This window comes from Pyrgilauda ruficollis, unplaced genomic scaffold, assembly GCF_017590135.1.
Source record: "Pyrgilauda ruficollis isolate IOZ18807 unplaced genomic scaffold, ASM1759013v1 scaffold427, whole genome shotgun sequence".
Lineage (NCBI taxonomy): Eukaryota > Metazoa > Chordata > Aves > Passeriformes > Passeridae > Pyrgilauda > Pyrgilauda ruficollis.
In genome coordinates, this window is record NW_024525790.1 from 82,663 (window position 1) to 109,641 (window position 26,979).

A 26,979-nucleotide genomic window follows, 5' to 3' on the forward strand; every position below is an offset into this window, starting at 1 on the left:
CATGAGTTTGGATTTTCTCTGTTCTTCCCACATCACCATTTACTGAGGCTAACAGGCTGTAAGCTGAGCACCTGACAGACCCAGGGAAAATTATTTTGCCTGCTCCCAAAACTGGAAAAACCATTTTTAGCTAGACAGAAACCCTTCTGACCTGCAGCTGGAATCTCTGGCTGAGTCCACAGAGAAACCTGTCCCAGGTCTCACTGCAGAGCCTGGGATTGAGTTAAATAAAGCAAGAAAAATTCGTAATATTGACAAAACACCGCCCCAAAAACCCAACTTCAGTTTGTTATTTAATGTTCCCTCTTTGATATGAGGCAAATGATCTTTATTGGAGACAACTCAGCTTAGAAGAATTTGGTGGATGTGTAAAAAAATGCTGAAACCCCATTCTTATTCTTATTCTCATTCTTTTATTCTCATTCTTGGTGTGTGTTTTGTTCCTATTGTGTCCTCACAGGATCAACACTTGCACCTCTGATGGGACAATTACAGAAGCAGCACCCAGAAAGCACCAAATAAATCTTTTCTCTCACTGAATTACCATAAATCTAAAAACTATTTCAACTCCGAATATTATTTCAACCCTGAATATCGTCTCATCCAGTGCTTGTTCATGCCTCAGTTACTCACAATTCCCCTTGTCCTGGCTGAAACCAAACCCTAATGGTTCTGGGCCCCAAAACCATCCCAAACCTCAACAGTGTTCTGCCCCAAAACCATCCCAAACCCAGTGGTTCTGGGTCTCAAAACCATCCCAAACCCAGCAGTTTTCTGCCCCAAAACCATCCCAAACCTCAGCGGTTTTCTGCCCCAAAACCATCCCAAACCCAGCGGTTTTCTGCCCCAAAACCATCCCAAACCAAGCGTTTCTGAGCCCCAAAACCATCCCAAACCTCAGTGGTTTTCTGTCCCAAAAACATCCTAAACCTCAGCAGTTTTCTGCCCCAAAACCATCCCAAACCTGTGTGACGGGCCGCGGCGGGCCCCGGCGGCGGCGCCCAGCGAAGATGGCGGTGACCGCGCTCGGTGCCCCCCCCACCCCGGCCCCGCCTCACCGGGACCCCCTCAGGGACCGGCCCCGGTCGCGCATGCGCGGGGCGAGCGCGGGGCGCTTCCGCTTCCTGGACGGCGGGCGGCCCTCAGCGGCACCGGCGGCACCGGGCGGGCCCTCAGCGGCACCGGGCGGCCCGAGCGGGCCCGGAGCGGCACCGGCGCGGCCGCGGAGCCGCCATGGCGCTGGCGCTGAAGATGCTGCCCTGCAAGAAGCGCAGAGCGGCGGCGGCGGGGCCGCCGAGCCCGCGGGAGCGCGGGGAGGACGCGGAGCTGCCCGATGGAGGCGGCTCCGCCAGGCCCGCGGGGAGAGGGCCCGGGGAGGCCTCGCCGAAGAGCGGGAGGAAAACCCCCGGCAGAGCGGCCCCGAGCCCCGGGCAGGAGCTCCCCGCGGGGCCCGGCAGCCCGGCGGCGGCGGAAGGTACCGGGAGGGGCGGGTCTGTGTTTGTTTTGGTTTGGTTTTTATTTTTTCTCCCTCAGGAGGTGTTACAGATTAAAGTGAAAATGAGGTTTTCCCGCTGTTTTCTCATGCCGGGCAGTGTCCAGGCGGGGTTGGGCGGTGGAAGGTGTCCCTGCCGTGGCAGGGCTGGGATGGGATTTGTGTTCCCTCCCCACACGAACCGTTCTGGGATTGTGTGGGAAAGGCTCCCTGGGTGTTTCTTAGCCCCCGTGAGGCCGGGGACTGGAGCATGTCTGTCACAGGGACAGGCTGAGGGAGCTGGGGCTGCTCAGCTGAGAGGGGCCAGCCCTGGGAACCGGGGGGCTCTGGTGGACTCTGAGTGTCCTTGGGTGTCCGTGAGTGTCCCTGGCTGTTCCTGTGTCCCTCTGTCTGTCCCCGTATGTCCCAGTGTGTCCCAGCTCTGCCCAGAGCCACTGGCAAGAGACTGTTTCCAGCAGGATGGAGCTGCTGCTGCCCTGTGCTGATGTTGGTTTGATGTGCTTGATTGGGAAATACAGTGGGAAATAAATTAATTAATATAGGGGGGCTGTTTATAGCAGGATGGAGCTGCATCACACCTGTGCTGATGTTGGTTTGATGTGTTTGAATGGCAAATGCAATGGGAAATGAATAAATTAATTTAGGGGGGCTGTTTCCAGCAGGAGGGGGCTGCTGCTGCCCTGTGCAGCTGCATCACACCTATGGGTGATGTTGGTTTGATGTGTTTGAATGAGAAATGAATGAAAAATTAATTTAGAGGGGCTGTTTCCAGCAGGATGGAGCTGCATCACACCTATGGCTGATGGTGGTTTGATGTGTTTGAATGGCAAATGCAATGGGAAATTAATTTATAAGGTGGAGCACACACTTTGGTGTGTTGTCGTTGCTCTGGTGTGTCTGCCTGCAGCTGGGTGTTCTGTTTGCAGGGAAAATCCCCAAGCTGTACACAGAGGTGGAAGTGAGCTCTCAGAGGGATCTGTATCCAGGTGAAAACCCTGCTGCAGTGCCAGAGTCTCCAGGGAGAAGCTCCCTGCAGGTTTCTGCTGCCAGAAATCCCACCACCATGAAGCCACCAAAGAGCTCCAGAGCTGGTGAGTGCTCCCAGCAGAGTGATGAGGAAAATTTGGGTTTGGGGCTGGTTTGGATGAATCTGACTGATACAGCAAACTCTGGAATTGTGAAGATGGTGGGGGCTGTGTAGGTGCAGGGTTTTTTTTTAATTTTCATCTTGTGCTCCATAATTCAGTGGAACTTGCTGGAGTTGATCTCTGCAGTTTTTGGCTACTAAAAAATCCCTGCTCTGCTTCAGAGAAAATGGAGATTCTTTTCTTTCTCAGAGTCAACAAAGCAGGAAAACACTTTTTAAGTCCTGGAAACTGTTCTTGCTGTGTGGTACCTGGAGTTTACAGCATTATTAAAGGTGTAAAAAGGATGCTGAGGCCATTTTAGAAATCATTCTGGAGGAGGTGGCAGCTGCATGACCTTGATGTGCTCGAGTAACTCAGGCCCTGCAGAACTGGAATCCATCACTCACAAGACTTTGTAGCTCTCGTGGCTGTTTCTGTTTGGGTGCTCTTGCATCAGCTGAGGGAAGTTCTCATGTTTCTGGCAGGAATTTTGCAGGAGAATTTTTGCAAGGAGAACCTTTGCAAGGAGGGTCCTGCAAGGGGAATCTGTGCAAGAAGAATTTTTGCAAGGGGAATCTTTGCATGGAGAGTCTGTGCAAGGAGAACCTTTGCAAGAAAGGTCTTGCAAGAACCTTTGCAAGAAGGGTCTTCCAAGGGGATTATTTGCAAGGAGGGTCCTGCAAGGAGAATCTTGCAAGGAGAATCTGTGCAAGGAGAGTCTTGAAAGGGGAATTTTTGCAGGAATCTTGCAAGGAGAGCCTGTGCAAGCAGAATTTTTTGCAAGAAGTATCTTGCAAGGGGAATCTTTGCAAGGAGAACCTTTGCAAGGGGAGTCTTTGCAAGAAGAATCTTGCAAGGGGAACCTTTGCAAGGAGAACCTGTGCAAGAAGAATCTTGCAAAAGGAATCATTGCAAGGAGAATCTGTGCAAGGAGAGTCTTGCAAGGGGAATCTTTGCAAGTTTTCTGCAGAATTCTGGTTTGTGTTTATTCCAAGCTCATCCTCTCACCACGGGCTGGACGCGAAGCAGCCGAGGTTTTTAGATTCCATTTCTGGTGATTTTCAGAGGAGCAGGACGGGGAGGACGTGGAGAGGAGGAAGAGGAGGAGGAAGGCAACCAAACGCAAGAGAGAAGGGAAAAGCCAGGAAGAAGAGGGCTCCTTGTCCTGTGACATCAAACTGGACGAGTCCCTGGACCGCACCCTGGAGGATGGAGCCAAGCAGCACAACCTGACCGTGGTCAACGTCAGGAACATCCTGCACGTGAGTGGGGCACTGGGCAGGGCTGCTGGCCCTTGGGCTCCTCTGTCTTGCTCAGCAGAATCCTTGCCTGGAGTTCTGGATGCTGAGGAGTTGAGACTTTCTGTGCTGACAGACTCTGGCTCCCAGGAGAGCACTGCATTTGAGCTGAGGCCGTGGAGAAGGCTTCCAAAATCGAGTGATGGCACTGGGGTTGTGGGTGTGGAGTTTGATTAGAAGGGTGGAATGTCACAGGGGGGAAACTTAGGGTTTGGGGTTTTAGAATATAGACATAAATATGAAGCAAGATGGAGGGTTTAGGGTGGAGGCTGGTTCTTCTTCTGGTTCCTTCTTCTCCTTCTGGTTCCTTCTTCTCTTTCTGGTTCCTTCTGGTTCTTTCTTCTTCTCCTTCTGGTTCTTTCTGGTTCTTTCTTCTTCTCCTTCTGGTTCTTTCTTCTTCTTCTGGTTCTTTCTTCTCCTTCTGATTCTTTCTTCTCCTTCTCCTCTTTCTGGTTCCTTCTCCTCCTTCTGGTTCTTTCTTCTGGTTCTCCTTCTTCTTCTTCCTCCCCTTCTCCTTCTCCATGGGTTTGGGTGGTATTTTGTAATTGGACAGAAAAGTCCACCCTGTGGACTTTGAGTGATCAGTTATTGGCTTAAAAGTGAAAATAATGTAGGTGTCATCCCTTAACTGGATAGTTGAGCCTTAAAAGACCTTGTAACAAGAGCTAGTTAACCATTTTGTGCCTGGTTGATGAAAGGCTGCAGAACTGACAGCTGTGAGACTGTAACACAGGTAAAAAATAATAAACACCCGAGTCTGAGCATGAAATACCATCTCAAGTGCTCAACAGAGGCAGCAAAAGGAAGCCAAAAAAGCCCCCCACATCCTGATCCCTGCCAATAAACCTGTCCAGAGGGAATCCAGTGACTGAACCTGTGAGGCTGGGGGCTGCTGGTGTCCCTGCCACCCACCTGGAGCCTGCTTTGCCTGCAGCTGTTGGGCCTCTCCTGCTTTTCCTGAGCAGCTGCAGCAGGAATAACTGAATTGAAATGATCCTCCTGGGCCCACGTGAGCAGGTGTAGGCTGTGAGCTCTGTTTCCTTTTTTGAACGAGCTGTTTCCTCATGAAATTCTGGTGGAATTCTAGTGGTGCTGACAGAAATGCATCACTCTGAGTTAATGTCCATCACACAAACCTCAGAGAGGAGCTGCCAGCAGAATATTTGTGCTGTCACGGCTTTGGAGTGAATCTCTAACTCTGCACCTCTCTTGAGTCTTTTCAGTTCATCCCAAAATATGATCTGGAGAGCAATAGTATTTATCAAAAATCAAAATTTTCTTTTCCCTGCAGCCAGAACTGTTCAAATCCAGGTAATCTCAGACACTTTCCCTTTTTGTGGCAGACAGCCTGGGCACTTCCATGGCTCTTCCAGGCAGATTCACCAGTGGATTCTGTGCAAGTGCCCCAAATTAATTAATTTCTCTGTCATGTGCTGCTGGGGGGGGGACTGGAGGTCCCTCAGAGCCACCTGCCTTCCCTGGAGCCTCGTGGGGCAAGCAGAAAATGGGATTGGATTCTCTCCTGCCTTCCCCTGTTCCTCCCAAATTTTCTGGAATGCAGCAGTGAAATGTTTTAAAGACTGGATATTATTCCAGACTTCCTCCAGAGATTCACATATTCCATACTGGAAAGTGTTCCAGAGGTTTACATATTCCATACTGGATATTATTCCAGACTTTCTCCAGGGGTTCACATATTCCATACTGGATATCATTCCATACTTCCTCCATAAATTCACACATTCCACACTGGATATCATTCCAGACTTTCTCCATAGATTCACATAATTCATACTGGATATCATTCCAGACTTTCTCCATAGATTCACATAATTCATACTGGATATTATTCCAGACTTCCTCCATAGATTCACATAATTCATACTGGATATTATTCCATACTTTCTCCATAGATTCACATAATCCATACTGGATATTATTCCAGACTTTCTCCATAGATTCACATAATTCATACTGGATATCATTCCAGACTTTCTCCATAGATTCACACATTCCACACTGGATATTATTCCAGACTTCCTCCAGAGATTCACATAATTCATACTGGATATTATTCCAGACTTCCTCCATAGATTCACATAATTCATACTGGATATTATTCCAGACTTTCTCCATAGATTCACATATTCCATACTGGATATCATTCCATATTTTCTCCATAGATTCACACATTCCACACTGGATATTATTCCAGACTTCCTCCAGAGATTCACATAATTCATACTGGATATTATTCCATACTTCCTCCAGAGATTCACATACTCCACACTGAAAAGTATTCCAGACTTTCTCCGTAGATTCACATATTCCACATTGGAAATTATTCCAGACTTTTTCCATAGATTCACATATTCCACACTGGAAAGCATCCAGACTTTCTCCAGAGATTTGGGAGCCTGTGAGTGCTGAAAGATTGGAGTGTAATCAAGATTGAGGTTTTCTCTTGCAGCTCCACAGCAGCATTCCTCCTGTGGCTGGGATCAGCACATTTGACTGGTTACTGATACCAGGGAAACTGGTCTGGGCTTTTGTTTTGATTATTTTCTTTCTCCCTGCTGGGAAGCATTCACAGAGAATGTGGTGCAAATGTTTGAATCACTGCTGTGATTTAGATTTTAAATTACTTAATTTATTTACATTAAAACAATAATTAATGAATTTATTTTAAAATGAATTAATTTAAATTTTACTGTCTGATCTCTGAACAATCATTTTCCTGCAGTGTAATTACAAAGCCTGTTGTACACTGAGTGTTTCCCCATCGTATTTCCAGGTAGTTTATTCCAACATTTGTTGTTTTGTCTGTTTCTCTTTGCTAAACATCCTGGTTTTGTGTGTTCCTTTAGGAGGTGATCACAAATGAACACGTGGTGGCCATGGTGAAAGCAGCCATCAGTGAGACAGAAGATATTCCTTTGTTTGTAAGTCAAAATCTTGCTCAAGTTTGTTTTATTTTTGTTGTTCCAAATGCCTTCCTGGGCCATAATGGGAATGTGGGGAGAAGAGGTAGAACAAAAAAGGAATTTATAAAATTTATAAAAACTCTTTAGAGTAATTAGGTTTCGTTATCAGATTTGCCACCTGGATGAAGTGAGTAGTAAATTATGAAACAGAAATAGGAGGAGTTATTGCTGAGGTCACACTGGTGATGTCTGAAAGGTAATTAATTTAAAGGCAGTGAATATAAAGGTAATGAATTTTAAAAAAGAGAAAAGCTTCATAGTAAGCTAAACTTTACTCATGGTAACTTTACTAACAGTGAAGAGCTGCTGGGGAAAAGCCTGTCCTTAAGGAAAGGACTGAATTTAATGCTGTTATTTTGTTTTCAGGAGCCCAAAATGACTCGTTCCAAGCTGAAAGAGGTGGTGGAGAAAGGAGGGGTGAGTAAATCTGCTCTGAGTGCCAGGGCCAGCACCCAGGGCAGGGCTGGAGCTGTGCAGGGAGCTTTGGGCTGGGTGCAGGGAAGGTTCTTCACCAGAGGAGCCCAGGGAGCTTTGGGCTGGGTGCAGGGAAGGTTCTTCACCAGAGGAGCCCAGTTTTTTTCTTTTTTTTTTTTTTTTTTTTTTTTTTTTTTTTTTTTTTTCTGGATTTTTTCTGGATTTTTTTCCCCTAGGCTTTTTTCCCCCTTGCTTTCCTTTGCCAGTCTTTCAGTAATTTATTTCTTTGCTTTCTTCAGGATTTCCTTTCTGAGCTTCAGGGTGTTTCCTCCTTTTGAAACACTTGCTCTGACTGTGCTCACCCTCTTTCTCCTGTGTGCAGCCCCCTCAGTTTGTGGACATCCCTCTGGAGGAAGATGATTCCTCTGATGAAGAATACCAGCCTGATGATGAAGAGGAGGATGAGACTGCAGAAGAGGTAAATCCAGTTTGTGTCTTCTGTGTCTGGGGCAGCAAAACACCATTTATTTTAACACACGGACACTTGTAAATCCTCCAGCAATCATCCTCCAGTGCTCCACTCGTTTGGCTGGAAGAGAGTCTCTGAAATGTTGTTTGGAGCAGTTGCTGGTTGTGGCAGGATGGTTTTGGAGAGGGTTTTGCACCTCTTGCCCTGCAGAGCTTGCTGGAGAGCGACGTGGAGAGCACAGCTTCTTCTCCTCGTGGAGCCAAGAGGTCCAGGACCAGGCGTTCCTCCGATGAGGAGGGAGGGACCCTCTGTGAGGTAAAGCTGCAGCAAACAGCTCTTCCTATTTATCCATCCAAACCCCCCAAAAAATCAATTCCTGAAGTTGGGGGACATTCCAGCTGCCAGTGGGTTTAGGGTCCCACTGCCACGTTCCCTTGCAGAAGGGCTGACTCTAAAATAAAGCTGTGGGCATGGAAACTGTTGTCAGTTCTTTAGATAATGATTATTTTTCTGGTAATGTCTGAGGAGTGCAGAGCATGGCTTCCTGTGCTTGGCTTAGCAGCAGAAATCAGTTTGATGAAAGCATCAAGGCAGGGGGAGGTGCAGGCCAGGGATCAGCAAAGAAGAATCAGAAACCCCTGGGAAGTGACATGGCATCAAAACCAGCAATATTTTACTGATATTTCCACATCCTGCTCACCATCAGTTTGTTTCTGGGAGGATTCTGCCACAATAATTGGTGTTCAGCTTTATCAACTCTGATAATGCTGAGATTGATACTCAGATCTTCCAAATGTCTCCAGAAAATCTTCATATTTCTTTGTACTTCCTGAAAAGCAAAGTGATTAGGATGTGATGTAATTGTGTGAATTAAAATAAACGTATGAATGTAATTAGGAAAATTCCACATCCTTCTGGGAAGCATTTCTCCCATTTCTGACCACTCAAGAGACCAACTCTCCCATTTCTCCCCAAGCAGAAAACCAAATTCACTCTGTCCTTGGAATGACCTGTCCAGAATAAAACCTTTTAACCTTTTTCCTCAGCAGGAGAAGGTCACCCCTCCTGTTGTTAGACACATCAGTGCAGAAGTGGTTCCCATGGGACCCCCACCACCCCCCAAGCCCCCGCAGAGCAAGGACAGCACCTTCATGGAGAAGCTGCACGCCGTGGATGAGGAGCTGGCCTCCAGCCCTGTCTGCATGGACTCCTACCAGGTGCTGCTGCCTTTCCTGGGGACAGTTTTATGGAGAGGAGGGGAATTTCTGGGGTTTTCAGGTGGTTTTTGTTTTTCTTTTTAATTTTTTTTTCTTCTGGGCTTTTTTTCTCTTTTTTTCTGGGACATTCTGGGCTTTTTTCCTGGGATGTTCTGAGCTTTTTTTCTGGGACGTTCTGGGGTTTTTTTTCTGGGATGTTCTGGGTTTTTTTGCTGGGATGTTCTGGGTTTTTTTCCTGGGATGTTCTGGGGTTTTTCCTGGGACATTCTGAGCTTTTTTTCTGGGACGTTCTGGGGTTTTTGCTGGGATGTTCTGGGTTTTTTCCTGCGACATTCTGGGCTTTTTCTGTGACTTTCTGGAGGGACGTTCTGGGCTTTTTCCTGGGACTTTCTGGGCTTTTTCCTGCAACATTCTGGGCTTTTTCCTGGGACTTTCTGGGCTTTTTCCTGGGACTTTCTGGGCTTTTTCCTGGGACTTTCTGGGGTTTGTTCTGGGCTGTTTCCTGGGACGTTCTGGGCTTTTTCCTGGGACGTTCTGGGCTTTTCCTAGGACTTTCTGGGCTTTTTCCTGGGCCCTTCTGCGAGGGCTATCTCGTTTTTCCCCGGGCCGTTCTGGTGTTTCCCCCGGTGTTCCCTCTCTGACCTTCTGCTGCCGCTTTGTCCTTTTCCCTACACTGACCATGCCAGGAACGCTGCTTTTTCCCTGCAGCCCCTGGAGGACAGCCTGATTGCCTTCAGGACCCGCTCCAAGAGGCCCCTGAAGGACGTGCCCCTGGGGCAGCTGGAGGCCGAGCTGCGCGCGCCCGACATCACCCCCGACATGTACGAGCCCAGCGCGGGCGACGACGAGCACTGGGCCAGGTGGCTCAGGGGGCTCATGGATGATGATGTGGACAACGAAGGTACCTGCTCTGGAAAGCCCCGCTTCGTTTGGGTTCAAATTGCCACCTCCAGGCTTTGTTTCAGTTGGGTTTGGGGTTTTTTTTTGGAATTTTTTGATCTTTGGTTAATCGCGTCCAGGCTTTGTTTAGAAGCGTCCGGGGATGGTGGCTGCACCACCTGCCTGGGCAGACAATTCCAGAATTTTCTTTCCATCAAAAACTTTCTCTTAATGTCCAGCCTAAATTTCCTTTGTTTTAAATAAGACCACTGCCTCCCTGGGCAGACAATTCCAGAATTTTCTTTCCATCAAAAACTTTCTCTTAATGTCCAGCCTAAATTTCCTTTGTTTTAAATAAGACCACTGCCAGCAATTTTCCAAGAACTTGCTGGGAGTGATGAGGTCACCCCTGAGTCTCCTTTCCTCCAGGCTAAACACCCCCAGCTGCCTCAGTTGTTCTTTAATTTTAATTATTATTTATTATTCATTATTAATTAATTATTAAATTTGCATTGTTCTATTGATTTCAAGGATGGATTTCTCATGATCCCACTCAAAACCCTTGAACATAATTTCTCATGATTCTTCTTATGATTAAACAACAATTACATCTAATTACTAAGCAATCATCCCATCTAACAATTAAATAATTTATCATATTCTGGTTCCACAGGTGCAGTCTCACATGACCTGGCAAACCCAAGCCCTAACATTTCCCAGGGCCTACTCAGCCTAAATTTCTTTCTAGCTCCCCAAATTTGATTTTAGAAACATTTTATCCCTGTACTATCAGCAGGACTTGTGTTCCCAGGTTCCTTCCCACCCAAACCATTCCCTGATTGTTTGTTGAAAGCCTGGAGCTTTGTTTTTTTATTTATACATGATATTTTTGTCTGCAACCATTCATTTTTTAATCCCCTGCATTAGTCCTGCAATCAGTTTTCCTCATCTTCCCCTTTGTTTAAACTTCAGGTGTCTCACTTGTAAATATTTGTGTAATATCTGACATATAAATATTTATGTAATATCCTGTAAATATGAAATTTTGTTGTTTTTTTTAAATTTATATGTGATATTTTTGTCTGCAGGCATTCAGTTTTTAATCCCCTACATGAGTCTTGCAATCATCTTTCCTCATTTTCCCCTTTGTTTAAACTTCAGGAGTCTCACTTGTAAATATTTGTGTAATATCCTGTAAATATGAAGCTTTTTTTTTTATTTATACATGATATTTTTGTCTGCAGCCATTCAGTTTTTAATCCCCTACATGAGTCCTGCAATCAATTTTCCTCTTCTTCCCCTTTGTTTAAACTTCAGGTGTCTCACTTGTAAATATTTATGCAAATATCCTGTAAATATGAAATTTTGGGGTTTTTTATTTATACATTTTATTTTTGTCTATAACCATTAATATTTAATCCCCTGCATTAGACTTGCAATCAATTTTTCTCCTCTTGCCCTTTGTTTAAACTTCAGGTGTCTCACTTGCAGATATTTATGCAATATCCTGTAAATATGACAAAAACTGGCACCCAAAAGGGCAGTGGTGGGTTTAACCCCTGATGCACCTCAGTCCCAGTGTGCTGTACTCCTTGTTGGGCCACATTCACTTTTTGGGGTTTTTTTTAGGGGTAGAAACAGTTATTTTATTGTTGAGAAGAAACAGGAGCAAGCTCTGTGGCCTGGCCTCTTTTCCCCTGCATTTCCTGCTTGCTCAAGTTGTGCAGATTGAATATAAACCAGAAACTGAAACGCCAGCAGTGAACTCTTCCTAAATTCAGCAGAAACTCGGATGCCAGAGGCTCAAGAATGGGAATGGCTGCAGCCCAGGCTCCTGGCAGCTCCCTTGAGAGCAGCAAGGCTTTGCTGTTGCTTCCATGAATCCATTTCCCATTTCCAGCAGCAATCCCAGCCCTGCCAGTGACTCTGAACAAGCCTGTGCTCCTGCCTTGCTGCTGGGGCAGGGTGCTGGCCAGACCTCCTCAAAGGCTGCTCCTTTGTAGATGAAGCTGATGATGATGATGACCCTGAGTACAATTTCCTGGAAGATCTGGATGAGCCAGACACTGAAGATTTCAGGAATGACCGTGCTGTGAGGATCACCAGTAAGTTCCCCTCCTGCTGGCAGCAGTAATTCCTTGGGAAATGTTTTCTTGCAAGGATTTTTTTTTGCAGTGTAGGATATTAAATAAAAATCTCCATGCTGCTTTGATCAGCTTTTGGGAGTGCCTGGAAGGATCTGGGCTGAGCTGCTGTGCCTGAAGCGCAATATTTAGGTGACAACAAAACCTGAAATGAGGTTTTATTTCTCCCAGGAGATGAGCAGAGAGCCTGGATCTGCTGGGTGAGGGATCAAAACTCTGCAGGAGCTGGGCAGAGATTGTCCCACCTCAGTGGCTGCCCCTCCTCACTCTGCTGGTGGCTGGAGGATGCAGCATCACAGCAGAAAAATTCAATTTTCTTTGTGTGGCAAGGCTCCCTTGCTGCCCTGACATTGTTGGAGATGCTTGGGGAGCTGCTTGCTCCAAGTGTGTCACCTTCTGAAAGCTTCAGGCACTCCAGACTTGAATGCTTGCCTTGTGATTGAATTTAATTAGATTTTTGAAGTCCTCACAGCTTGGTTTTATAAACATGTCATTTTCTGTCTCTGCAAAAAGCCACACTTGCTTTAGGTCTTACTGCAGATTTACATAACTTTAAATTTAATCATGAAAACGAGTTTTTATGTGATATTTTAGAACCCAGACAATCTCAGCTCAAGTTATTTTTGGGCCCAACATTAAAAAAGGAATTATCAGGGGCTTTTCTTTTTTGGTTCCCTGTTTGCAGGAGGAGGATTTCCCTTTGTGAGAGAAATCCCTTCCCTGACTTGATATCATGACAGGATTGCTGAGTGTTTCTTGAAAAAAAGCTTCTTCATAATAATTTTTAATTTTACTTGCAGAAAAGGAAGTGACTGAGCTGATGGAGGAGCTGTTTGAGACAGTGAGTGATGAACTGAGGGTGGCACTGAAGTGTCACTTGTGACGTGCCACCTGAAGGGTGGCTCAGGGCTGGGGGTGTGCCAGGGGCTCTGCCACACGTGGGGCATTTTCAGCCTTAAAAAGGGAATGTCTGCAGGGATTTCCTGAAGGGAAGATTTGTAGGGATTTCCTGAAAGTCTGTAAGGATTTCCTGAAGGTCTGCAGGGATTTCCTGAGGGTCTGCAGGGATTCCCTGGAGTGAAGATTTGCAGGGATTTCCTCAAGTGAAGATTGTAGGGATTTCCTGAAGATCTGTAGGGATTTCCTAAAGTGAAGCTCTGTAGGGTTTTCCTGAGCTGTCTGCAGGGATTTCCTGAAGGGAAGATTTGTAGGGATTTCCTGAAAGTCTGTAAGGATTTCCTGAAGAGCTGTAGGGATTTCCTGAGGGTCTGCAGGGATTTCCTGAAGGGAAGGGCTGTGAAATGAAGATCTGTAGGGATTTCCTGAAGTGAAGATTTGCAGGGATTTCCTGAAGGTCTGTAAGGGTTTCCTGAAGATCTGTAAGGATTTCTTGAAGTGAAGCTCTGTAGGGTTTTCCTGAGCTGTCTGCAGGGATTTCCTATAGTGAAGATCTGTAAGGATTTCTGGTTTCTGTAGGGATTTCCTAAAATGAAGATTTGTAGGGATTTCCTAAAGTTAAGCTCTGCAGGGATTTCCTGGAGTGAAGCTCTGTAGGGATTTCCTCAAGTGAAGATTTGCAGGGATTTCCTGAAGTGAAGCTTGTGCTGAGCAGATCATCATCATCATCATTAGCCAAAGGTAAATTTCTTCCTTGATCTTTCTCCTCCTGACTTGCTCCATGTCTGCTGCCAGTTCCAGGGTGAGATGGGTTTCTCCAGCATGAAAGAGGAAAGGCCAGAAGATGAAGATGCTGTTACAGAACCTCGGCCAAATTTTAACACCCCCCAGGCCCTCAGGTAGGAGAATTTTGGTTTTGTCCTGATTTCTTCTGAGGAAAAGCCTCTGCTTACCTCTGTGGCAGCACCAAAGAGAAAAACTGTCCTGGCAGCTGTTCTGAAAGCTCTGAGCCATTTTTCTTCGTGGGATTGGACAATTCAGTTGATTCTTTTTATTCTGTTTGCCACTGTTTGCTTTGCTGCTTGTCACCTGAAAATCTGCTTGCACCTGAAAATGAAAAGCAATGAAAAAAGGACAGAAAGAGCAAAAATGCCTGCACTGAGGTTGGTGCTGTTCTTTGTTTCAGCTGAAAATACAGATGTGTGAATGTGCCCCAAAAAGCAGCATCTGCAGGGGGGAATTCTGTCCCTGCTTCCCCAAACTCTGTGCTCTGTAATCATGGAATGGATTGGGTTGGAATGGAGATGAAAACTCCTCTTATTCCACCTCTGCCATGGCAGGGACACCAAACCCTGTCCAGCCTGGCCTTGGGCACTGCCAGGGATGGGCAGCCTGTGCCTGGGTCTTTCCACCCTCACAGGGATCAATTGCTGCCCAAAAATCTAATTTACATCTCTCATTTTCTAATTGAAACCCATTCCTGTGTCCTCTCACGATGTGAAGTTGTCCCTGGCAGTGCTCAGTGGGCAGGAGGTGACACAAATGAGGGGTGATTCTCCCAGGAGATGAGCAGGGAGCCTGGATCTGCTGGGTGAGTGATCAAAACTCTGCAGGAGCTGGGCAGGATTAAAACTCCTCTTATTCCACCTCTGCCATGGCAGGGACACCAAACCCTGTCCAGCCTGGCCTTGGGCACTGCCAGGGATGGGCAGCCTGTGCCTGGGTCTTTCCACCCTCACAGGGATCAATTGCTGCCCAAAAATCTAATTTACATCTCTCATTTTCTAATTGAAACCCATTCCTGTGTCCTCTCACGATGTGAAGTTGTCCCTGGCAGTGCTCAGTGGGCAGGAGGTGACACAAATGAGGGGTGATTCTCCCAGGAGATGAGCAGGGAGCCTGGATCTGCTGGGTGAGGGATCAAAACTCTGCAGGAGCTGGGCAGAGATTGTCCCACCTCAGTGGCTGCCCCTCCTCACTCTGCTGGTGGCTGGAGGATGCAGCATCACAGCAGAAAAATTCAATTTTCTTTGTGTGGCAAGGCTCCCTTGCTGCCCTGACATTGTTGGAGATGCTTGGGGAGCTGCTTGCTCCAAGTGTGTCACCTTCTCTTCTATTTAATTAAATAATTCAACACCTGGGGTGTGTGTGGGCCGTTCTTAAGGAAAATTCTTGCCTGGGAATGTTTCCTGTCTGGGAAGTTTGGATTGTTATTTTTGGGTTTATACATGGCAGCAGCTCAAAGAGGAAAGGGATAAAGCAGCTCCATCCCTGGAGGTGCCCAAGGCCAGGCTGGACACCTGGGATGGTGGAAAATGTCCCTGCTCTTGGCACTGGGTGAATTTTAAAGTATTTTAACCCAAACCACTCCATGGTTTTTGTGGTTCTGTGAGCACATTGACCCCATCAAAAATCCCCTTGCACCTAAACTGGGACGGGGTGAGGAGCTGAAACTCCTGAGCTAAATAATCTTTGGATGCTTGGGATTAAACACACCAAAACATTTCCCAGAGCAGCTGGGGCTGCCCCTGGGAGTGTCCAAGGCCAGACTGGACAGGTTGGAGCACCCTGGGATGGTGGAAAATGTCCTGGCTTGTGGGACTGGATGAGTTTTAAAATCTGTTTCAACCCAAACCATTGCATGGCTCTGTGAGAGCACTGCCCAAAAATCCCCTTGCACCTGAACTGGGGGGTGAGGATCTAACTCCTGACTCCTGAGCTCACCAAATTTAGATATTTGGGATTCAATAAATTGAAACACAATTCCCAGAGCAGCTGGGGCTGCCCTGCATCCCTGGCAGTGCTGGACAGGGCTTGGAGCTTGGAGACCCTGGGATGGTGGAAGGTGTCCCTGCCATGGCAGAGGATGGCATGAGATGAATTTTCAGGCTCCTGCAGCCCAAACCATTCCATAATTCTGTGGTTTCTCTCAGGTTGCAGAGCAGCTGGCTCCTGCTTCGTGGGGCAGATCAGCTCGAGGTGCAGCTGAGTCTGTTTGGGAAGGAGCTGAAATCAAAGCTGGGCTTTGTGGAGCTCCCTCTGGGCTGAGCAGTGCCAGAGGGGAGCAGCAGCTCTAAAACCAGCCACAGTCTGAAACCCAGGCACCTTTGTGCTTTATTTCCACTCATCTGCCTTTGATAATATTGGCTTTATTAATTCTGTTTGGTGGGTCACTTCTCTCAGTGGTTTCTTCCCTGGTTTTATCTGTGTGCAGGATTCTTTAAGGAAAAAAAAAATCATTATTTGCTGGATTTATTGTTGGTTTTATGATACCTTGAATTAGGAGCAGCATGGAACAATTCTCAGGGCTGGTGCAGAAGGGAAGCTGATCACCAGCAGAAACCAGATCAACTGGTACAGCTAAAATAAATCACATAAAATCAAATCAAATAATGAATAAGAATGAAATAATGAGCTGCTACAGGAGCAGCTCTTACTGCAGGATCTCTGTAGAGTTCTCAGCATCAGGCTGGGTAATAATTAATTAATTTTTAAATAAAGTAACCTCAGGGTTGGTACAGAAGGGAAGCTGATCACCAGCAGAAACCAGATCAACTGGTACAGCTAAAATTAATAAAATCAAATAAAGTAATGAATAATAATGAAATCATTAATTCCTTCTGCTCTTACTGCAGGATCTCTGTAGAGTTCTCAGCATCAGGCTGGGTAATACTTTATTTAAAAATTAATTAATTAACCTCAGGTCTGGTACAGCTGATCACCAGCAGGATTCAGGAGATTAACTGGTACAGCTGAAATAAATCAAATAAAATAATTAATAAGAATGAAATCATGAACTCCTGCTCTTACTGCAGGATCTCTGTAGAGTTCTCAGCATCAGGCTGGGTAATAATTAATTAATTTTTAAATAAAGTAACCTCAGGGTTGGTACAGAAGGGAAGCTGATCACCAGCAGAAACCAGATCAACTGGTACAGCTAAAATTAATAAAATCAAATCAAATAATGAATAATAATCATGAGTTCCTTCTGCTCTTTCTGTAGGATCTCTGTAGAGTTCTCAGCATAGTACTGGGTAATAATTAATTAATAAAGTAACCTCAGGCCTGGTACAGCTGATCACCAGCAGAATTCAGGTGAACTGGTACAGCTGAAATAAATCAAATAATTAATAGTGAAATCATGAACTCCTGCTCTTACTGCAGGATCTCTGTAGAGTTCTCAGCATAAAGCTGGGAAATAAATATTTAAAATAATTCAAGAATAAAATTATAATTAAATATAAAAAGAATTATATAACATAAAACTATAATTAAATATTTTAAAACGTAAATATTTTAATTTTTTTCAATATTTTAAATTAATTTTTTAATAAAGTAGCAGGATTTGAGGCAATGTGTGGTCTTTGTGGAGACCTTCCAGCTGGAGTTATTGTTGAGTAGTACAGGGATGGCAAAACCAAACTGTGCAAACCAGACAGGGAGTAGAATAAATAAACAATATTAAAGCAATAAATAAACAATAAATTAAAAAAATTAATTAAAAATGTTCTAAATAAAAATAAATTAGCAAACAGTGTTCTAAATAAATCAATAAACAGTGTTCTAAATAAATAAAAAATGTTATAATAAATAAAAATAAGGTGTTCTAAATAAATAAAAATAAAATAATAAGCAGTGTTCTAAATAAATAAAAATAGAGTTCTAAATAAATAAAAATAAATAGTGTTCTAAGTAAATAAAAAAATAAACTGTTCTAAATAAATAAAAATGTTATAAATAAACCTGAATGTATTTAGAACATAGTGTTCTAAATAAATAAAAATAAAGTGTTCTAAATAAATAAAAATAAATAGAGTTCTAAATAAATAAAAATAGAGTTCTAAATAAATAAAAATAAATAGTGTTCTAAGTAAATAAAAAAATAAACTGTTCTAAATAAATAAAAATGTTATAAATAAACCTGAATGTATTTAGAACACGAATGTCCTAAACAAACATTATCAAATCAGAGATTTATTACATTTTTGTAATTTTTTTTGTTCTGTATCACATTTTTCTTCCATTTCCCACCAGATTTGAGGAGCCTCTGGCCAATTTGCTGAACAAGCAGCACCAGACAGTGAAGGAACAGCTGGAGCAGCTGAGAATTAAAAAATCTTCAATCAAAGCCCCCCAGGAGGCTGAAAAATCCAAATCCCAAAATGAAAAACCCCTGCAGAGCCTTGTCCTGGACAGTGCCCAAAGGAAGAGGCTCCAGCAGCAAATGCAGCAGGTAATTAATGTTTTATGCTGCAAAAATCCAATTTTTATCCATTTTATTGCTGTCTGAGGATATTGTTCTTGGTCTAGCTTGAATTCTTTTTGTTTTTTTTCTTCCTGCCACCACGTAAATCTGTAGAAATTCAGAAATCTGAGAGCTGAAATCACTGTTGCTGAAGAAATAATTATGTGTTTATGCAGGAAAAAATGAATTTCTGTGTTGGTCGTGATGAGTTTGGCACAAAAAGTGAGAAATTGCTCAAAGATTCCAACAGCTGATGCCTTCAAAATTTGGTTAATAAACTTTCTGCAAGTGGATATTGAAGTTTCCCCTCAGTTTTCTGTTGCTTTTAAGATTTTTTTGCTCAGGAAATATTTCTTGTGCCTTTATGCTTGTGCTTTCCAGTTCTTTGGATTTGTGATAAAGTGAAAAAAATCCTAAATTTGTCTGGTTTTATTCCTCAAGCACGTCCAGCTCCTGACTCAAATCCATCTCCTGGCAAGCTTCAACCCTGCTCTGAGTTCAGAGGCCAACACCACCCAGATGTTTTTGGTAAGGAATGCCCCAAATCAGCCAGAAATTCAAATTATTGCTGCTCCCTGGGCAAACACAGAAAGATTCATTTATTTATCATTTATTCACTTAGGAAAATGAATTATTTTATTTATCCCATTAGAGTGAGAAGTAAAGTTCTGGAAAAAATGCTTAATTTTCAGTTTAATGGGATAAATATTGGGATGGATAATGGATTTAATGGGATAACTATTGGCCTGGGCAAACTGAGAAGTTATTAATTTATTTATCATTTATTCACTTGGAAAAATTATTTTATTTATTCCATTAAACTGAGGACTAAAGTTCTGGAAAGGAACATTTATTTTCAGTTTAATGGGATGGATAATGGGTTTAAGGGGATAACTATTGGCCTGGGCAAACTGAGAAGTTATTAATTTATTTATCATTTATTCACTTAGGAAAATGAATTATTTTATTTATCCCATTAAACTGAGAACTAAAGTTTGGAAAAAACTCTTGATTTTCAGTTTAATGGGATAAATATTGGGATGGATAATGGGTTTAATGGGACAAATATTGGAATTCTGGAATTCTGGGAAGTGAAAAATAAAATAAAATGATGGAATGCCAGAGTGGTTTGGGTGGGGAGGGACCTTAAAGCCCAGTTCCACCTGAGTGCAGCACCAGGGACACCTTGCACTGATGAAATAATTCAGTAATCCCCCCAGTTTCCACTGAATTCCAGTAATTAAACAGTTCCACTGTCACGGGGAAAAATGGAAGAGAAGATGGGAAGGGGAAAAAATGGGAAGGGAAAAAATAGAAAAAGAAAAGAAGGGAAGGGGAAAAGATGGGAAGGGGAAAAGATGGAAAAGGAAATGATGGGAAGGGGAATGATGGAAAAGGAAAAGGTGGGAAGGGAAAAGATGGAAAAGGAAAAAATGGAAAGGGAGAAAATGGAAAAGGAAAATCCCATTAGAGTGAGAAGTAAAGTTCTGGAAAAAATGCTTAATTTTCAGTTTAATGGGATAAATATTGGGATGGATAATGGATTTAATGGGATAACTATTGGCCTGGGCAAACTGAGAAGTTATTAATTTATTTATCATTTATTCACTTGGAAAAATTATTTTATTTATTCCATTAAACTGAGGACTAAAGTTCTGGAAAGGAACATTTATTTTCAGTTTAATGGGATGGATAATGGGTTTAATGGGACAAATATTGGAATTCTGGAATTCTGGGAAGTGAAAAATAAAATAAAATGATGGAATGCCAGAGTGGTTTGGGTGGGGAGGGACCTTAAAGCCCAGTTCCACCTGAGTGCAGCACCAGGGACACCTTGCACTGATGAAATAATTCAGTAATCCCCCCAGTTTCCACTGAATTCCAGTAATTAAACAGTTCCACTGTCCCGGGGAAAAATGGAAGAGAAGATGGGAAGGGGAGAAAATGGGAAGGGAAAAAATAGAAAAAGAAAAGAAGGGAAGGGGAAAAGATGGGAAGGGGAAAAGATGGAAAAGGAAATGATGGGAAGGGGAATGATGGAAAAGGAAAAGATGGAAAGGGAGAAAATGGAAAAGATGGGAAGGGAAGAGATGGAAAAGGAAAAGATGGAAAGGGAGAAAATGGAAAGGGGAAAAGATGGAAAAGGAAAAGATGGGAAGGGGAAAGATGGAAAAGGAAAAAATGGAAAGGGAGAAAATGGAAAAGGAAAATATGACAAGGGGAAAAGATGGGAAGGGAAAAGATGGCAAGGGGAAATGATGGAAAAGGAAAAAATGGAAAGTGGAAATGATGGAAAGGGAGAAGAGGAAAGGGAAAAGATGGAAGGGGAAAAGATGGAAAAGGAAAAGGTGGGAAGGGAAAAGATGGAAAAGGAGAAAATGGAAAAGGAAAATATGAGAAGGGAAAAGATGGAAGGGCAAAAGATGGGAAGGGAAAAGATGGAAAGGGGAAAAGATAGAAAAGGAAAGGATGGAAAGAGGAAAAGATGGGAAGGGAAAAGATGGAAAAGGTGGAAAGGGGAGAAGAGGGAAATGGAGAAGAGGGAAGGGGAGAAGATGGGAAAGGAGAAGATGGGAAAGAAGAAGATGGAAAGGGAAGAGATGGAAGGGAAGAGATGGAAAGGGAGAAGATGGGAAAGGAGAAGATGGGAAAGGAAGAGATGGGAAGGGAGAAGATGGGAAGGGAAGAGATGGAAGGGGAGAAGATGGGAAGGGAAGAGATGGGAAGGGAAGAGATGGAAGGGAAGAGATGGAAAGGGAGAAGATGGGAAGGGAAGAGATGGAAGGGGAGAAGATGGGAAAGGAGAAGATGGAAAGGGGAAAGATGGGAAGGGAAGAGATGGAAGGGGAGGAAGATGGGAAAGGGAAGAGATGGAAGGGGAGAAGATGGGAAGGGAAGAGATGGAAGGGGAGAAGATGGGAAGGGAGGACAGTTTCAGCTTTGCTGGTGTGCACCCCGGGTGAAGGCCCAGGAGGGAGGGCGGTCTCTGAGCCCCCCGGGCCGTGCGTGCGCTGCTGGCTCGGGGGAGCATTGCTGATGTGATTTCTGCACCTCTGCTGCCTTTGTGCCTCTGCAGAGCGAGCTGGGCAGCTTTGCCTGCAGCTCCACCCTGCACCAGGCGCCCCAGAACCCCAAATTCCAGACCATGTTCCAGCCCTGCAACTTGCAGGGGGCCCTGCAGCTCCTGGAGGATTTCCATGCCCAGGTGCCCGTGGACTGCAGCCCTAGGAAGGCTGTGAAGAGTGGTAAGGGAGGGGTGGCCTGTTCTCACCCAAAAATGGGGGCTTTAAAGGGTTTTTAGTGGGTTTTCAGTCTCGTGTGAAGGGTGAGGCAGTGCAGCTCTCACAGGTTATAATATGTGTGTATATATTGTATATATATTATAATTGATAATAGATAATATATTATATATATAATACATATTATATATTGTCTATTATATTATATTATATATTGTATTATATATTTTATATATTTATAGAGATATTTATATATATTAATATTTTTATTTTTATAGATAGAGAGAGGTTTTAATTCCTGCCATTCCAACCAGGAGCTAATTATTTCCTAATTACAACATACTAAAAGCCCCTCCTGGCCTCGTGTCCCCCCTGGGCTCATCTGGGGGGGCTCAGATTGGCCTCTTGTTCTTTGCTTTGCTACAGAACAAAAAAAATAGATGGAAGGAGAAAAGAATTTTACCTTTTGGTGATGTAAACTAGGAAATGTGCAAATTGTAAAAGCAGGAGGGAATTCTTATTGTTGCAGTTAAAACAAGCAGTGTTTTCAGGCAGTGAGTTTTGGAAAACCTCCATCCACACACACAGCTGTCCTTCCCCGTGAACTCTTTCCACAGCAAACGAATTCTGCTGTTTGCCAAAGCAAGTGGCCTGGATTTTGGCAACCAGGAAGGTTTTCATGTACCCAGAGCTGCTGCCCATCTGTGCCTTGAGAGCAAACCCTCCCCGAGACAAGATTGTCTTCACCAAGGCAGAGGACAAGTAGGTGCTTTAATTACTGTACAAACTGGGGAGAATTAAGGAGAATTTCTGGGCTGCAGCAGCTCCCTGGGAGCTTTCTCACCTCCTCCCCTCCTTTTTTTCCCTCTGCAGCTTGCTGGCTTTGGGGCTGAAGCATTTTGAAGGGACGGAGTTCCCCAAGCCTCTGATCAGCAAATATCTGCTGCCCACCAAAACTGCCCATCAGCTGGCAGTGAGGATCAAGAACCTGACCATGAACAGGGCCCCCGACAACATCATCAGGGTAAGGGGCTGCTGTGGCCCTGCTCCTCTTCTCCTTCTGGTAAAATGGCATCTTCTGGCAGCAGGGAGGATTTAGCCTTTTATTTGGCTTGATAAAAGCACTTGGGAGGTGTTCAGATACTGATTGGTTCCTTAGAGCCCTGGTAAAACTCAGTGGTCCTGATAAAAATTCATCCAAATCAGCTTTTGAGCAGCAAAATTGAAACAAAAGTTCTGTTTGCAGCCAGCAAAGCAGTATTTAGATGCTGATTTGGCTCTTTAGAATCCAGGTAAAACTCACTGGTCCTGATAAAAATTCATCCAAATCAGCTTTTGAGCAGCAAAATTTCAACAAAAATGTTGTTTGCAGCCAGCAAAGCAGTATTTAGATGCTGATTTGGCTCTTTAGAATCCAGGTAAAACTCACTGGTCCTGATAAAAATTCATCCAAATCAGCTTTTGAGTAGTGAAATTTCAACAAAAATGTTGTTTGCAGCCAGCAAAGCAGTATTTAGATGCTGATTTGGCTCTTTAGAATCCAGGTAAAACTCACTGGTCCTGATAAAAATTCATCCAAATCAGCTTTTGAGCAGCAAAACTGAAACAAAAGTTCCAAAATTTAAACAAAATTTCTGTTTGCAGCCAGCAACAAAACCAGATAAAACAACACCTGCATAAAGCCAGACAAAACTGATCTGGAAAGCTGCCTGAAGCTGTGTGAGAGCAGCCAGGGTGGCAGTGAGCTCCTGCTGAGCCTTGATTATTGATTTTCATGTTCCTGGGGGTGGGACCTGACTAAAGAAGGGTTTTGTTCTCGTGAGCACTGCGGGGAGCCCAGCAGGTGCCCCGAGCACAGTGACCTCGTGTCCTGTCCCCACAGTTCTACAAGAAGACGAAGCAGCTGCCGGTGCTGGTGAAGTGCTGTGAGGAAATCCAGCCCCACGAGTGGAGAGCTCCAGTGGACAGGGAGGAGCATTGCCTGCCCTTCTGGCTGAAGGTATTGCTGCTGCTCTGCGCCCAGGCCTGCGGGTTGCTGCTGTGTGGTTCATTGTTTGGGGGTTTTATTTGGTTTTGTGGGTTTTTTTTTCCCTTGGGGATCTCGTTTTTGTGTGGGTTTTTTTGGAGGTACAGGGATCGTTGCTGTGAGTCAGGGCAGGACTGTGCCCAAGGGAACAACTCAGATGCCATCAAATCCATTTCTCTTGATCACCCCCTGTTGCACAGGGAACTTTCCTTCCTACAAAATCTTGTGTTCACTAAACCAACCTTTATAAAGCAAAAAACCCCACCTTTTTCTCAGGATCTCAGTCTCCTAAAGGCTTTGCAGTGCAACTCATGAGTTTAAAGTGCTATTAAAGTAGTTAAAGGAAATAAATCCTGCTTGAAGAAGGAGGTGGAAGAAGTTAGAAGAAAGAAGCAGGTGGAAGAAGCTCTGTTGCCTTCAGTGCTGCTGTGTGAAGGTGGGAATACAGAAATAACCTGTGATAAAGAATAAATTCCAATAACGAATTCTTGCTCCCTTCAGGCAAGCTTGCCCTCCATCCAGGAAGAGCTGAAGCAGCTGGCAGAAGATGCCAAGGAGACAGCAGCTTCAGCTGATGGAGAATCTGCCCTTTTGGGGCCAGAAAAGGAGACTCCAGGCAGGGCAGGAGATGACAAATACCCTCTGCTGATGCCCAAGGGGCTCGTGCTCACCCTGAAACCTTTGGGCAACCGCTTCTCCAGGAGGGCCTGGAGGAGGCAGAGGTCTTCAGCTCTGAAGCCTGTCCTGATTCGTCCCAGTCCCTGCGTGCAGCCCAGCTCCAGCCCCCTGAGTGTCCCAAAAGCTCAGAAGCTGTCCCAGGCAGAGGCTGCCCCCGGCAGGGTGCGGCTCCGCGTCCCTCGGCCCATCCAGCCCGCGCCGCCGCCCCTCGGCGTGCCGGCCGTGCTGGCAGCTGGGGATGCCCTGGACTTCCAGAGTGTTCTTCCCACCGGCCAGCCAAGCTCCAGACAAGCCTTCCCAGCTGCTGTAGCCCCAGCTGTGGTGTCCTCAGAGCAGGTGACTTTCCAGCCCAAGCTGATGCTGCCGACGGCGGCCGGGATGAAGGCGCGCAAGCCGTGCGTGCGGAAGGGCTACCAGAGGAAAAAAGGGACAAGGTGTGCCCCGGTGATCAAACCTTCCCCTCTGATCCAGCCCTCCCCCGTCATCCTGACCGTCCCTGCCACCACGGTGAAGGTGCTGAACATCGGCAATGGCTGCAACATGATCCAGCCCCTGAACACGGCCGTGGGCCGGGGCGCTCAGGCCATCCCTGTCACGACGCTGCTGGTGAACCCCTCCACCTTCCCCTGCCCCCTGAGCCAGCCCCTGGTGACCTCTTCCATCCCGTCCCTGATCGTCTCTCCCAGCCCCGTTGGTCTGGCTGCTCCTGCTGGGGGTGAAGGGGAGGAGCAGCTGACCCTGCTCCCTGCTCCGGCTGCTTTTCCCAAGGTGGAGCCCAAGGCAGAGCCCCCGGAGCTCTTTGTGCCCTGCTCCAGCCTGTCCCCAAAGGAGGAGTGTGGCACGAGCCCTGCCCTTGGGGACACTGGGGACAAGGGCAACGAGGGTGACTGCTGCAGCTGGGCGCTGGCAGAGGGGGATGGCAGCACAGCAGAGCCTCTGCCGGTGGTGGAGCTCTTGCCTCACTTGGAAGGTCCTGATGAATCGGTGGAAATCAAGTCTGAAGATTCAGGTGATGCTCCCAAAGAAGCCAGCGTGGTGCAGAAAAGAGATCTGTTGTGTGCTGAAAGGAAGGAGGAGTTCCTGCTGGGCCTCGGCCAGGAGCTGAGCGTGGAGGCTGCTTGTTCCTGCGGGGATGAGCCCAAGAAGGAGCACTGTGAGGAGAAGGGAGAGGAGGAGCGCCAGGCTGTGCCCTCCCCTCCCCAGGGGGAGCCCCCAGGCTCCCCAAAACCCCTGCCTTACCCAGCCGAGAGGGAGGCAGAGTTCAGCAGCCCCCCAGGGAGGCCAGAGGACTCCTCCAGCATCGACGGGCAGTCCGTGGGGACCCCAGCTGGCCCCGAGGCTGCAGGGGACAGGGAAGGGCAGGAGGAGGAGGAGGAGGATGATTTTGATGATTTCACACAAGATGAGGATGAGGAGATGTCGTCGGCTTCAGAAGAGTCCGTTCTGTCAGTGCCAGAGCTGCAGGTAAAGATAAAACTTGAATTAAAAAAGGGGCAGCTGTGGGTGTCCTGAAACAGCTGTGGAGTCAGGGACCCTCTGGGGACCCCCCTGGGATCCCCCTGGGAGGGTGGGCTGATTATTCTCTAACAGCCTGAGGAGTCAGGGACCCCCTGGAGACCCCCCTGGGATCCCCCTGGGACCCCCTGGGATCCCCCTGGGAGGGTGGGCTGATTATTCTCTAACAGCCTGAGGAGTCAGGGACCTCCTGGGGACCCCCCTGGCATCCCCCTGGGAACCCCTGGGAGGGTGGGCTGATCACTCTCTAACAGCCTGAGGAGTCAGGGACCCCCTGGAACCCCCTGGAACCCCCTGGGATCCCCCTGGGAGGGTGGGCTGATCACTCTCTAACAGCCTGAGGGGTCAGGGACCCCCTGGGATCCCCCTGGGAGGGTGGGCTGATCACTCTCTAACAGCCTGAGGAGTCAGGGACCCCCTGGAGACCCCCCTGGGAGGGTGGGCTGATTATTCTCTAACAGCCTGAGGAGTCAGGGACCCCCCGGGATCCCCCTGGAATCCCCCTGGGAGGGTGGGCTGATCACTCTAACAGCCCGAGGAGTCAGGGACCCTCTGGGAATTCCCCAGGGAATTCCTCTGGGCATCCCCCGGGAATCCCTTTTGGAATTCCCCTGGGAACCCCCTTGAGAAACCCCCTGGAATCCCCAGGGAAATCCCCTGAGCACCTCCTGGGAACCCCCCTGGGAATCCCCCTGGGAACCCCTGGAACCCTCCAGAACCCCCTGGGCACCCTCTGGGAACCCCCCTGGAACCCCCCTGGGACCCCCCTGGGAATCCCCTGGAATCCCCTGAAAATTCCTCTGGGAACCCCCTGGGACCCACATGGCTGGGAATTCCCCAGGGAATTCCTCTGGGCATCCCCCGGGAATCCCTTTTGGAATTCCCCTGGGAACCCCCTTGAGAAACCCCCTGGAATCCCCTGGAATACCCTGGGCACCCCCCTGGGCACCCCCCTGGGAATCCCTCTGGAAATTCCCCAGGGAAATCCCCTGGGAACCCCCCTGGGAGCCCCTGGAATCCCCTGGGAATCCTCCTGGGAACCTCTGGAACCCTCCGGAACCCTCTGGAACCCCCTGGGCACCCTCTGGGAACCCCCCTGGAACCCCCCTGGGAATCCCCTGGGAATTCCTCTGGGAACCCCCTGGAACCCCCTGGGACCCACATGGGCACCCCCTGGCATCCCCCTGGAAATTCCCCATGGAATCCCCCTGGGCACCCCTGGAACCCCCCCTGGGACCCCCCTGGGAATTCCTCTGGGACCCCCCCGGGCACCCCTGGCAGCCGGGCTGATCTCTCTCTCACAGCCTGCTGCTGTTCTGCTCACACAGAAATCAAAAATCCCATTTTTCCTGGGC

At 46.5% G+C, this 26,979-nt stretch overlaps 1 protein-coding gene across 2 annotated transcripts; it reads left to right on the forward strand.

Annotated features, from left to right (window-relative positions):
• Positions 1 to 995: 995 nt before the first annotated feature.
• Positions 996 to 25,655, forward strand: GON4L (gon-4 like). Of its 2 annotated transcripts, XM_041477976.1 has the most exons (19): positions 996 to 1,474; positions 2,419 to 2,583; positions 3,685 to 3,881; positions 6,785 to 6,859; positions 7,268 to 7,345; positions 7,698 to 7,793; positions 7,995 to 8,099; positions 8,831 to 9,001; positions 9,710 to 9,902; positions 11,884 to 11,985; positions 12,825 to 12,865; positions 13,717 to 13,820; positions 17,956 to 18,154; positions 18,608 to 18,694; positions 21,243 to 21,411; positions 22,023 to 22,167; positions 22,279 to 22,429; positions 23,288 to 23,404; positions 23,933 to 25,655. In XM_041477976.1, the coding sequence occupies exons 1-19, from the start codon at positions 1,234 to 1,236 to the stop codon at positions 25,619 to 25,621; spliced, it is 4,125 nt and encodes a 1,374-aa protein (XP_041333910.1). In that variant the 5' UTR covers positions 996 to 1,233; the 3' UTR covers positions 25,622 to 25,655. The 2 variants fall into 2 exon arrangements, with proteins under 2 accessions (XP_041333910.1, XP_041333909.1); XM_041477975.1 differs by lacking the exons at positions 996 to 1,474; positions 2,419 to 2,583; positions 3,685 to 3,881; positions 6,785 to 6,859; positions 7,268 to 7,345 and having other exon boundaries at positions 8,834 to 9,001.
• Positions 25,656 to 26,979: the final 1,324 nt, after the last annotated feature.

Excerpts from the sequence above, each read along its gene's own strand:
- GON4L (XM_041477976.1), top strand. The coding sequence starts at position 1,234 with ATGGCGCTGGCGCTGAAGATGCTGCCCTGCAAGAAGCGCAGAGCGGCG. Across the intron at positions 12,866-13,716 it reads TGGAGGAGCTGTTTGAGACA|TTCCAGGGTGAGATGGGTTT; the intron begins GTGAGTGATGAA and ends GTCTGCTGCCAG. Across the intron at positions 21,412-22,022 it reads TAGGAAGGCTGTGAAGAGTG|CAAACGAATTCTGCTGTTTG; the intron begins GTAAGGGAGGGG and ends CTCTTTCCACAG.